General features: G+C 39.1%; 1 protein-coding gene across 1 annotated transcript in view; it reads right to left on the reverse strand.

Annotated features, from left to right (window-relative positions):
• ep300b (E1A binding protein p300 b) overlaps window positions 1-12,808 on the reverse strand; it is a 120,755-nt gene extending 107,947 nt beyond the window's left edge. Inside the window, exon 1 of the mRNA XM_069909180.1 lies at window positions 12,025-12,808. Within this exon, the coding sequence (XP_069765281.1) occupies window positions 12,025-12,109 (85 nt within the window). The 5' untranslated portion in view covers window positions 12,110-12,808. The remainder of the gene's footprint in view (window positions 1-12,024) is intronic.
• Window positions 12,809-14,312: the final 1,504 nt, after the last annotated feature.

Below are 14,312 nucleotides of genomic sequence, written 5' to 3' on the forward strand. Positions count from 1 at the left end.
AGTCCACAACTTGCACAACATAACAATTGAAATTTATTCAAATCCATACACAAAAAAAACTACAGTGTATTTGTATTTTTGTTGGTGTCCTTTAATCGTCCTAAAAAATTCAACTTTCTTCCCCAAAGCTTAAAATATTATTCAGGTTATAAGATTACAGATTTGTGCATGCTTTTCTTTGCTTTTTAGCAAAATTAACATGTTACTAAAGTAATGAATTCTTGAAAAGAAGCTTGAGCTGATAATTGTAACAGCCTTCAAATAATGGTGCGACAAACATTTCTCCCATTTCAAGTTCAATTTTATTATCATCTGGTTGTACAAGTACAACCCAACAAAACCGTATTCTCCAGTACTCAATGCAAAAACATCCAAACACACATCCAAACATAACACACATACATACATAAAAATAAATAAATATTGTTTCATGAATAGCAGAGTCTCGAAGTATTTGTGTGAGCAGTTCAGTCGTTCAGCAGTCTCACTGCCTATTGCAAAGAAAGTAAATTTATTCCAATATTTATGGGCTTTTCAAACTAAACATTCGTTTTTAAAAATATGGCCCATGAGCTCGAGCCACCCAATTAACCTACACCTCCAGTGTTTTGAACAGTGGGATGAAACCAGAGCCCCAGAGGAAAACCTACTCAGACATTGGGAGAACATGCAAACTCTTTACAGACAGTGTGGGTTTCTAACCCCACTCACTGGCTAACCTACACCAACTGTGCCACCAGCGGTGCTACTAAAATCACAGATATCAGTGTTATCTAAGAATTTCTGTACAATTTAGACTATGTTGTAACACAAATAACTCTACCGAGAAAAGCATGACAAGTAACACTGCAGCATGAAAGTTAAGAAGATGTTTAAATCAAATTTCCTTAACCCATTAATACTCTGCACAGTAAAATTTTGATCCAGAAATCTGGAGAAATCCCCGATACAATTTTTGCTCTGCACCCAAGCTCCATCATGTGGACTAAGTACAGTGATGCTTTTAATGTCTTTGGCTTTCCAGGGCTGGGGAGAGAGAAAAAAAATCAATCCCCTGATTGTTAACCAGTTGACTGTTGCAAACTAGTGCAATACCAGCCTGCAGCTGAAAATTAATTACGGTACATTTTTTAACAAGCAACTCTGCAGAATCAAAGACAATTTCTCAAAAATTCCTTTTGCTTGGACATAACGCACGAACTTCTGCAAAGCCACATTGGACAAGGATAGCCAGTTTACTGATTGAATGGCCATCCTCAGCTGGCAAGAGGGAAACCACAGTCATTCTGGCCCCTCTGAAAACTCCAATGCCTCGTGACAAGTTTCCACCTTTGTCTCCGTCAATTGTAAGAAACCGTCATTCAATTCTTGAAAGTTGTACTATCTTGAATCGCACATCTGCTATCACCATCTCCAGAATATAGAACTACTTCGAGCACATACATACATTAACCTTGGACATGGCTATTCCAATCTTCTATTCTTCAATAACTTGTTCTCAATCCAACAAATTTTAACACACATACTCTACTTAATAATTACCTTTGTGTTTTGTAATTACCACAAATCCTAGTTCAAATAAGAGTTTAAAATCTTCATTCTCCATTTCTGCAACATCCTTCAGCCCAAAACCAAGAGTTTCTGCTCTTCCCCCCCCCCCCCTCCGCCATCCTAAAGAAGCACAGAATGGTGGGGTTTTGCCGGAAGCAATCCCTATCTCTTAAGTGCAAATATTCATCAAAAATTGGGGCTGCAAGAGAGAATAAACTACAGTGAAATAAAGGGGAAATTGGAACTTTCCAAATGCTTTGTACAGAACAGAAATGGCCTTGTGTTTAAATAAGTCAAATCTAAGATCGCACTGCCTTTCCAATTCTGCATTTTTTATTCTTTTTGAAAATACTCAGCCCCAATAACTGATACTTTAGCTGTTTTAACTCCCTTAACATTCCAACTTTCAACTACTCCCTCTTAAATATACTCCTTATAATCTATCAATTTAACAAAATTTTCTGCCATCTAACCTGTCATCACTCTTTATTTGCCAATGTTACGACATAGAACAGCAGCAATAGAAATTCACCAAGACAATGGCATTTCCAAAAAAAACCCAATTATTTTTATTATTAACTATTAATAATGTAACACTTCTTACTAAACTCTAAATGTGTGTGTGGGGGTGTGAGGTGTCTTGTCTTAGAAATCTTTTGTGTTGAAACTCAGAGTCTTTAAACTGCTGTTCAAAAGTTCTCAAACTCATGAATTCTTGTAGATTTGCTTTCAGAGAATTGTTTCTTCATACATAAATTTTCCACAAATCCCCCTCTCTTGCATGGAGGTTACAGAACTTGTATATTTCACGATGAATTCACAAACCCAGGCAAGGGTTACATGAAGTGATCATTTAAAAATGGATACGATAGAACTGGCTTCTTTTGACAAAGAGTGGTTTCAAAGAGAAAGAGCTACCTCCATGTCTGATCGTACCTCCACGACAAAGAGGCAACACAGCAATACCTCTCTCACTGAATTTCTCTGACTTCAGGTGAAGCATGGTTTAATATTATGTTATCACCAATGGTTTTGTTTGGAAGTTCATCTCTTCCAAAAGTTTAAAAGAGAATGCTTCCAAGTTGTCTGCACAGCTAACAAGCAGATGGTCTTGTGTTTACATAGGTGCTTCTCCTTGGGAAACACTATTGTCTTTAGTTTCAATGGAGAATCACTTCTGACTTTTATGCTTGTTTATACAGCTTCAACTGAACAATGATTTAGCAGACACTTCGCCTCTCAAAATGGTTTGTGTGTGCATGCGCATCTTTCCCTGTCCATCCACACAGTCTTTTCTACAAAATAAATAATTTTAGCCTAAAGATTAATAATAACACAATTCTGTCACCATCAATATGATTGATAATTCTCAAAGCATTTTTGGAATTTAAATTATACTCAAGACATGATACAAATTCAACACAATGGTATCCACTTTTTTTTAAATGCCAAGTTTCGTCCCCTCAAATTAAAAACCGCACTAATTTTTCAGTTACTTATGTCAGCAAACAACTGAATGTGCAAATCAGGAATAATCTAGGTTTATAAACTAAATTCTGCATTGAACTGAAATGACATCAAAACAAATTTAGTGCCACCACCAAAAATCAAGGTAGACATGAAAACATGGGCCTTTTACCTCTATTATAAAAATAAAGATGGAGCCAAACATTTAAAATGATGCACAGTGTGGAAAGAACATGGGATTATACATGCAAAATTAAATACAAAGCACCTAAACAATACTTTGCAGAGATAAGGCTACCTAACTCATTTGTACACTATTTAGTAACATTCATTTAAAAGTAGATTAGGTAGGAAAAACCAAGAAAAAAGATTAAATGGATATAGCTGAAGTGGTGATTTTCAAACTGCCTCCCTGTACTCAGATTCCGCCATAAGCAATCCCTATGCCGCAAGCAATCCCTATGCCGCAAGCAATCCCTATGCCGCAAGCAATCCCTATGCCGCAAGCAATCCCTATGCCGCAAGCAATCCCTATGCCGCAAGCAATCCCTATGCCGCAAGCAATCCCTATGCCGCAAGCAATCCCTATGCCGCAAGCAATCCCTATGCCGCAAGCAATCCCTATGCCGCAAGCAATCCCTATGCCATAAGTGCCCTGTGATTAGTAAGGGATTACTTAAGGTGGGATGTGAGTGGGAAGGCAAGGTTGAGAGCCACTGCTCTAGATCCAAAAGTTACTGAAATATTATGCTTAAGAAAAAATGTCATTGGCCCATTTCCCCTGGAGTTATGAAACCGTGCACATAACAAGTCAATTAGGTACAATTAAAACAGTGGCTTTCAAACTTTTTCTTTTCACTCACATTCCACCTTCAGCAATCCCTTACTAATCACAGAGGACTTATGGCATAGGGACTGCTGAAAGTGGAATGTGAGTTTAGAGGGGCAGTTTGTAAACCACTGAGCTAAAGTAATTAGAGTTATTGGTTTTGAGGAAAAATATCATTGCAAATTAAGGAACCTGCTTTCAGAATCTAATTTCTATAACTTTGCTAGAAGAGGATGGCTCGCTTGCGGTCTCTTCCCGCAACTGGGTACCCTGCTAGTAATCACAGCATAGATTCCCATGTGAATAATTTTCAAAACGCATCTGCATTCACATAACTGTGAATGAATCAATGCAATCAATGGAGAGAGAAAGAAAATTGGTACGAAATAGAGAAGATGGCTATGTTCAATCTGAAATTAACTCAAACAGAACTAAATAATAATAATGCTACAATATCATTTAATTTGGATTATTTTAATTACCATCATGTTAGGCAAATATGTCAATAATGTATTATGGCCTGTGCAATCTGGAATTATTCAGAAACATACAGCAGAATTTTGGGATTTACGTCCATGAGTTATTGTACTTAATAAGCTTGGTTTACATTTCAGTAAGCAAGGAAGATTTTGAAGCAATGACTCCAAAATTTGTTTCATCTTCAATTAAGTCACCATACCCACTTTTGCTCAAAACCAAAGTGGACCATACTGCTTCTTCAAAAATATTTACCATCATCCATTTGATACTTTATATTAACCCCCGCATTCTATAGTATTAACTTACAGTATTTGAACAAAAACGCAAAAGTGAGCCTCCCAGATTGTATCCCAACATTATTAATTGCAGATTAGGTCACAGCTAGAGTGCTTTATGCCACTTTTAATACACTATTATAGAAAAAATGTCAAAAAGTCATATCATATAATCATATAACAATATCAGTACGGAAACAGGCCATCTCGACCCCTCTAGTCCGTACCGATCTAAGTGATCTCCTCTAGTCCCACTTACCTACATTCTGCCCATAACATCCATGCACCTAACCAACTTTTCCTTAAATGACAGAATTGACCTTGCTTCAACCACCTCTTTCGGAAGGTCATTCCACTACTCTGAGTGAAGAAGCTCCCTCTGATGTTACTTCTAAACTTTTGCCCCCAACCCTTAACTCATGACATCTCATTTCAATCTCACCTACCTTTAGGGGGAAGAGCCTATTTACATCTACTCTAGCTATCTCCCTCATAATTTTAAACATCTCTATCAAATTCCCCCCTCAACCTTCGCCCCAATGAATATTAAGACCCAATCTACTCAACCTTTCTTTGTATACTAGATACTGCAATTCAGGCAACATTTAAGTAAATCTTCTCTGCACCCTTTCTACCTTATTGATATCCTTCCTATAATTTGGGGTCCAGAACTGCACACAGTCTTCCAAATTTGGCCTCACCAATCCCTTGAATAGTCTCAACATCACTTCCCAACTCCTAAATTCTATGCTTTGATTTATAAGGGCCAGGAAACCAAAAGCTTTCTTCACCACTCTATCCATGAGATTTCACTTTCAAAGAACAATAAACCATTATTCCTAGATCTCTCTGTTCCTCTGCATTCCTCAATGCCCTCCCCTTCACTGCATGTGTCCTGTTTTGATTATTCTTCCCAAAATGAAGCACCTCACACTTATCTACATTAAACTCCATCTACCATCTCTCAGCCCAATAACATTTAGATGAATGATAAGGAACTAAAAGTTACTGTTAATTTCACAGGTAGATATGGGGTGTAAGGACTATTTCCACCGAATCAGATTTGGCTAAAATACCCGATGAGTTTCCTTTGAAAGAACTTTGGCAGGAGATATTTCCTCTGATAAATAAGTAATAAGAAGTCTTCAATTTAAAGCCATCTTGCTGTAATGGAATGCAGGGAGATAGGGGACAATGGGAGAAGGTTGACAACAATGAAAATTTCCAGCAAATGCTTTCCACATAAAGCTGTTGAAACTTCAACCACAAGGGAATGGCTCATCATCTTTTCATGAGCAATTATCAAGGTTCCTTTACTGTCATGAAATAATACCCAGAATGTAATAATACACAAAATTGGCCAACTCTTGCCTGCCCTAAAGATGTGCCACTAGCATAGCCTGGTGCTCCGAATAAGAGCGGAAAAGATTATTGGGGGAGGGGGGTGCTCTCTTCCTACCATGAAGGACATCTACAACACTCGACGCAGGCAAAAGGCAATAAACGTTGTGAAGGACTCCACACATCCCTCAGGTAAACAGTTCCCCTTCTGCCATCTAGTAGGAGGTACCGTACCAGATTGGGCAAATTTCCCCCCCCCATTCTTCTGAATTCCCAGAACATACGTGAATAGTATACCATGGACTTTTACCATATACGTCTTAATAATTTATTGTGTTTAACTATTCTAACTTATATTCTTATATGTAAATAGCCTCCATGGTACTGGAGAAACGCTATCTTGTCTTAACCGTGCAAGCATGATATGAACGATAAATAAAGGTGACTTGACTTGTGAAGCAAGAGATGGCCTCTTCTCCGGTTCCAAGAGTCCATGGTTGATGATGGTAAATGATGGGTTGATAGGTGGTGACCGTACAGGCAATACCCACAGCCAAAATAATAAAAAAGTTTTTTTTTTAAAAAAGGAGAAATTGGATAAATGCTTTCATTAATACACAGTATTAGGATTAGATTTAATTTGTGGAGACACAACTGCTGTAGATGAATTGATTTTCTCCCACATTACCAACGTTTTCTATTCTGCAGATTGTTAGGATAAGGACCACTACAGTCACACAAGAAACTTTAATATGAGAAAATAAACAGCAAATACACACTACAGCCTTGTACCTCAGGCTTGCGAGTTTACGGATGATACTGCATTTCCCTTGAACAAGAGATTTCAGACCAAAAAAAAATCTAATTACTATTTTGGACTCCTTAGGACAGAATAAATAGAGACAATGAAAAAAATTACAATCCAGTTCAAAATGGCAAACCAAGCTTGGTTATAATAGAAAGCCGTTTCAATGAGCACACTAAAATAAACGCTTCAGCACTAATATAAAAGTAGCCAATCTAGCAAACATTCAGCTGGTCCTGTAGAATTGGTGGAAAGAAACAGCAAACATTTTAGAGGGTCTTCAAATCAAACATTAGATTTTCCCTGCTAATCTTTCCCAGCAGAATGACAGGAATGGAGCATTTCCATGACAGCAATCAACATTCAGGGACTCCATGCATTAGGTCTTACAAAGCAAAATGTTCCTCACTTTTTTCCCCAATAAATCTATCTCTGTCCCTCTAAACCAGTTATTTTATAGACAACCCAAGAATGCCAATGTAATAAACTTTGAAACTGTAGCACATCTTTGATAAAAATCAGCAAGCTGTGGCATTCTAACAATTTTTTTTAATGTTTACGATGTGGTTTCCTACACAAATTGTAAAAAAAATCACAAATAGGAAAATCTCACACAACATTAATTGTCAATTAATTTGGTCCAGGATCAGATTTATTTAACTGAGATTTTGTGATAACAGACACACAAAAATATTACTACTGAACTGAGAAACTAGTTAAATTCAAACATGATCAAATGTATTAATGTTGGTTTTGTAAACTATTCAAAAGAGAAATTCATACCAAAGTTCTGTAAAATATAATCCTGCTGTTATTAGTTTGGAAGCACCACAATACTAGTCTATATAATTGGGGAAAATTATACAGCTATATGCAAAATATGCTGACAAAAAAAGCAATAACACTATCTTTCATTAATATGAAGTTACAGACAAGTGAAATCACCATTACCATCAAGAAATCAAGAGTCACCCTTTTCGAGGGAATTGAAGTGGTCAAATAATTGCCGGTGATGATAGCAGTGGGGGAACTTGCCAGTTGATGCCAAACACAAATAACCAAGATTTGATTTTGATGACAGGTGAGCAATAATACACTACTAAACTCACTACCATCTTTTCCCATAAACTCACCAAAGGCTTCAGCAAGAACTGTAGACCCATTCTCAATGCTCAAGCTCAAGGACTGTTTACCATGTCTTTTTGTACCATAAACATAGGTTTCTAAAAATATTTTCCCAAAGTTCTTGGAAGATCTCAAATTCAACATTTATCTGCAAACTTTAAATGTCTAATAATTAGCTTAAAAGCTTTCTGATACACAAAAAAGTCATCAAGTAGCACTGAACTCACTTAAATACCATAATGACTGACAAAACAATTGGGGTTAACTTTAACCATGAAGAGACTTTTTTTTTGCTTCTCTTTCTCCTACTCGAAGAGGCACCAGGCAACATTAATGGCAACTCTGCCTACCTTACACTAGGCTAAAGGAAATTTTGTAATATTACAATTTCTGCTTTATTACACAATAATAAAAGAATCGAATATAGAATGAAACGCTAAAGGAAAGAAATATCTAATTTCATACCTCTCATTAATCAGGTTAAAATTATAAAATTAAAGAGGGAAAGAGAAAATGCACCCAAGAGTTTACACGCTTGAACAGAAAACTGTACCTATCAGGAACCAATAGGAAAAGTTATTAGAAAGAAGACCATTCATGACTGTAGAGGAACACTAAACAGAATAAATAAAAGTAATTTTGAAGAAGTGCAGACACAATAGTAGGAACTGTGGAAGCTAATTTCCATACAAGCACCGACAAACATCAATATATTAGCAACAAGTCATCTGTTTTTAGCAGTGTTGTCTAAATGTCAGAATATTGATAAATTACACAAAATTATTAAATCAAACCTTTCATCATAAATAACTGACAACATAATTTAGGAAAAAATGCAACAATATTTTCACTATTCTAATAACACATTTGATCAAGCAGCACCAGATATACCTCTAGAAGGATCTCTTTTGAAGATTTGATTAAAATTTATGATTTTATGCATGCTGTCGAAGAAGAAACAAAAATTTCAAATTTAATTTCCTAAATACTTTTTAATTGTCTGAATTACAGGAATTCTGAAGAATATGAAAAAAAAATGATCATGCAACAAGTGTCACAATTGCCATTTAAATAAACATTTAGCTCCAAACAATAAATTGATTTAAATATATATCATTAAAAAAAATTCTAACATGATTTGATAAGTATTTTAACTAAAAATCTGGTGGAAATTTCATTTTAATTTCTTTTAAATCATTACTTAAGTAAGGACTAAGTTAACATGTCCATTGTCACATACACAAGTACAATGTGCAGATGAACTGGAATTCTTACTTGCTGCAAGAATACACCAACCACAACAGTAAAAATTAAATTACCACAGTATGCCTTGACAGAAAGAGATAGTAGATATCAAAGGAAAGATAGATAAATATTCACAGTTGCAGTTACGGCAAGAAAAATACATACAAGCAATAGATGAAGTGAATACACTGAAGAGAAAAATAAGTGACATGCTAAACATTATAGAAGTCGAAGGTATACAGAATAAATTATGCAGTCGTATATACAAGTGATACCAATCAACGAACATGACAAAGATTTAAAGAAAAAGATTCTAAGCAGATGAATGATCAATTCTTGTCAGTGGACAACCACATACAAAACTAGGAAGCATATTAAGAAACAATTGGCAAAGAGCTCCAAAAATGAACTAATCATTTAAACGAAAATTCATTTGATTTCCAACAAGACTGTGACTACATTTACAGTTGCCAATAGATTATAGCTGAAACTATGGAATATAAATTCAGGTTTTGCCTCACCAGACTGACAATAATTCATCTAAAATTGGTGTTGGAGTTATTGTCAAATTACCTGAGGAAATCTCTCACATGAAATATCCTCAAACAGCTTAAAGTCAAATTCCAATCAGCTAAGGATCATTGTAAAACTAAGGGCAGTTTTGTTCACCTCACAGCAATAGCTCCACTGCTGCATAGTGAATGAACAGAACTATTACTGTATAAAAGATGGAATCCAAAGTACCATGTTCATACAAAACAGAAAATGTAAAAGAGAATAAATCTACCATAGGATTCACTGATACAGTTAGAGGAACTGCATTCTATGTACCTAGATTTTGCCAAATTTGACCAATATTGCTCAGCTCTAGTTTATTTCACTAGCTTCAAATTCAATTTTAATAACAATATTTAAAATAATGCAAAATACAACAAATACCATTCACAACTATTAGAATTATTTCCAACCAGAAAGAATAATGTACATATGTGTGGAATTATCTTATGATTGAATTATGATGATATATTATAACTTGTTAATCAAAATTCATTCACATGAAATACTCATTTCACGTCAGAGTGCAAAGTTTTATGTCATATACACAGAAAAAATTCTTGTACATAATTATAAATAGTTAATTTCTTCAGAAATGTCACCAAATTAATTCTTGCTAAAAACACAAGAAATTAAATGAAGTTTGTTGTACGTTTTCCATAGTCAAAACATGCCTTCTTGAAAAGGTTGCAAAGGGATTCCAGCATAGATGCTGGACATATCACGCTGGACCTATCATACTGTATGTACCACCTAAACATCTGATCATTTCTTGAAGAAACCAAACCATCTCTCGAAGAAACTTTTAAACAATATCCCAAAAATTTCTCCTGTTACTGGACAAACCTTGCCAAATTAAAAAAATTAAAGATTCTCATAGTACTGCACTGTATCAACATGGTGCTATTTGTTTTATCTGCATGCTACTCAGATCAAGCCAAGTTATAAACAGCACATTTTAGAGATGCAACTGTTGACATAACTAACAAACTAACCATATACATGATCCATTAAAACATACCAACCAAAAGCAAAAGGCCCTAGTCCATCCATATGATCATCAGTTACTACTCAGAAATATCAGAATGGCATGGTAAAAGCCATAAAAACCCCACAAGAATCCCTTTAATAGAAAGTTGGGTGGGTTGGGGGTGGTGGAGAGAGAAAACAAAGACAACTGATAAAACTACAAGCCATGAAGGAAAAAGGAGACTCTCCATCCTCCAAAACAATAGCAAAAACACAATGCTGGAGAAACTCAACAAGTCAAACAGAGTCCTTTATATAGCAAAAATTATAAAGGTACATAACCAACATTTCGGGCTTGAGTCTGTCGTCAAGGGCTCAAGCCAAAAACGTTGACGATGAACCATTACCCTGATGAAGGGCTCAAACCCAAAACATTCCATCGATGAACCATAACCCTGATGAAGGGCTCAAGCCTGAAACGTCAACTTGATGAACCATTACCCTGATGATGGGCTCAAGCCCGAAACGTCGACTTGATGAACCATTACCCTGATGATGGGCTCAAGCCTGAAATGTCGACTTAATGAACCATTACCCTGATGGACTCAAGCCCGAAACGTCGACTTGATGAACCATTACCCTGATGAAGGGCTCAAGCCCAAAACGTCAACTTGATGAACTGTAACCCTGATGAAGGGCTCAAGCCCAAAACGTCGACTTGATGAACTGTAACCCTGATGAAGGGCTCAAGCCCAAGACTTGATGAACCGTAACCCTGATGATGGGCTCAAGCCCGAAACGTCGACTTGATGAACCATTACCCTGATGAAGGAAGGGCTCAAGCCTGAAACGTCGACTTGATGAACCATAACCCTGATGAAGGGCTCAGGCCCGAAACGTCGACCTGATGAACCGTGACCCTGATGAAGGGCTCAAGCCCGAAACGTCGACTTGATGAACCATTACCCTGATGATGGGCTCAAGCCCGAAACGTCGGCCTGATGAACTGTAACCCTGATGAAGGGCTTGAGCCTGAAACACTGGCTATCTTTGCTGTATAAAGTACATGGTGCAACCTGCTGAGTTTCTCCAGGATCGTGTTTTTAAACTAGGGGAAAAAGGTGATTTCTCCATCTTCCATCACAAGCACAGATCCTTTCCAGCCAAAGGAATCACCAGAACAGAGCATTTTTTAAAAAATGAATTAAAATCTCCCCCCCCCCACCCCCACCCAGTATATGGAAGAAGTAATTAATTTTAGCAATCCAACTAGGGCCCCGATCTCTCATGTTTGAGCACACCAACACACGTTTGACGTTTTAAAAGGCAATCAGCAGACAGAGGGCCGAAGTTCGGCGAGGAAGGAGGGTTTGAAACGGTACCTGTGCCGTCGCTGGTCGGGGGAGCTGGGGACGAGATCTTAGGCCGCTTGGCTGAAGGCGGTCCGTCCAGGAGATTCTCTGCCATTTCTTCCCCCCACCCCCCCCCCCAAACGCGTCAAGCAAAAGAGATTCAACTCCCCACCCCCTCTCCCCAAATATCGAGGGAGGGGGGCGAAAAAATAAACTTTAAAAGAAGAAAGACCCTTCCCTTCTGCTCCTGTCGGAGAGGCCGGGCCTAAGGCCTAGGGCCAGGCGTTCTAGGTCGACCGTCCATGGGCATCAAGCAGCCAGGAGGAGCGAGGGAAAAAAAAGGACGTGGTGGGGGGGGGAAATGAAAGGGGGGGGGTGAAAATAATTAAAGCTGATGAAAGCTCCAGCGGCGTCTCCACATCACCTCAGCCTCCGGTGGAGAGAAACCCCCCCTCCGTCAGTCGGGGGGGGGGGGGGGGTGGTGGTGGTGGGGGGGGAGGAGAGAGGGAGGGAATTAAACGACCCCCCCCCTCTCTCTCTCTCTCTCCTTTAAGGAGCCTGCCCCGTCTCGCTGCGATGCGAGGGGGAACGGTTCATCCGCCGGCGGGGACAGGACGGGAGGGGAGGGCTCTGCACACGGAGGGGGAAGGGGGGGGGGGGGCCGCCGCGGTGCTCGCTCACTCCGACCCGTGCCCTTCCTCCCCACAGATCGAGCCTCCCCCCCCCACCCCCCCGGCTGCGCTGCCGATTAGATTTGGTTCTGTTCTTGCTCCCCGCCTTTTTTTTCCCTCGTTCTTTTTTTTCCTTTCCCCCCGCCCCCCTCCCTCGATCCGCACCCCCCCCCACCCACCCACCCCCGGGCGGCCGCACGCTTCCTCCCCGCTCGCTCTCTCGCCCCCCCTCTCCCTCTCTCGCTTCTCCCCTCTCTCTCTCTCTCCCGTCTCCTCTCCTCCAAAACAAAATGGCGGCTTGTTGTTCTCTCGCCGAGCGCAGCGCAGCGACGTGCGGGCGGGCGCGCGCTCGGGGACGGGGGGGGGGGGGGGAAGGGGGCGCTCGGCTCTGACCGAGGCCGACTGCCGGAGATGGCCGAAGTCGCCGCGTCGCGTGACCCGCGCCGCCGCCTCCCATTCGCCGGCGGAGGCCGCTGCATTACGTCATTTGACTCCGCGCTCCCCCGGGCTGAAGCTCAGCTCTCCCTCCTGCGACGGAGGGAGAGGGCGAAGGGGAGGTGGCTCTATGCCAGAAACATTAAAATCTAACATCGAGGACGTATAAAATTCGATCCAAAGTATTTCCTTCTGCCCTCTTGATTTGCACTACGACTATTTTCACGAAGGGAACTACATCTTTCCACAGCAATACCTATATTTTTAATTCAATTATATCTCCAAAAAATTCACGATCATTTATATATCAAAACATAAAGCTCAATAAGTTTAATGAAAGTAATCCATTGAATGACAGGTAGTTTCTCAATTAACAGTAAAGCAAATAAAGCTACTACATTGTTTTAAGTATATTTTTATTTCATTTTAACAACTAAAATGACTCCCATCAGATGCATTTTTCTCCCCTTTGCTCTTGCATTTTGGGTTTAAGGAAACATCATGCACGATGAGCCAAGTTTTACCCAACGTATAGGCATTCTACGCAGGCAGAATGGTTCTGGTTTCGGAGAAACATATCAATCAGTCTTTGGGAAAAGGTGGCCTGAAATAGCATCTCTGTTTTCCCATCCAAAAGGTTGACCGCCATTCTCGGCTGGAAAGGTCCCCTTTGCTTGGACAGCCGCTGTGGCTTCCGCTGAGATGTTGTGCTTGACCAACCTGCTTGTATAAAGCTCACAGGTGAGCAATAGCCACGGTGCAGGTGGAATGGTTCATCAGCTAGGAAACAATACCTTTGTGTCACATCAGAATCTGGTGAGAAAACAATTTAAAAACAGCATTACTCTCAAAACCATCACCTTGGACAATAAATATTACAAAATTAATAGATATTAATAGAAGTGAGGATAGTGAGTAACATTAAACACAAGTGTGACTGTAATTACATCTGTGTGACAGTGTATAGACTAATTAACAGCATAGGGCCAAATATAACAGCAAATCTATAGACATCTTCATATTACCACATCCAGAACAGAAATAGTATAGTCTGTGCAAACTATTGATAATAGCAGCACAATATGAAAATAGATTCTATTTGGCTACATTATCTAACCCCTTCACATCCAGTGTAAAACAGTGATCCCCAAAAATAGCCAGGGTGAACTTGTTATTATCTGTCCAATACCATTGGTCATCAACACCATCGAT

Source organism: Narcine bancroftii, chromosome 13, assembly GCF_036971445.1.
Source record: "Narcine bancroftii isolate sNarBan1 chromosome 13, sNarBan1.hap1, whole genome shotgun sequence".
Classification (NCBI taxonomy): domain Eukaryota; kingdom Metazoa; phylum Chordata; class Chondrichthyes; order Torpediniformes; family Narcinidae; genus Narcine; species Narcine bancroftii.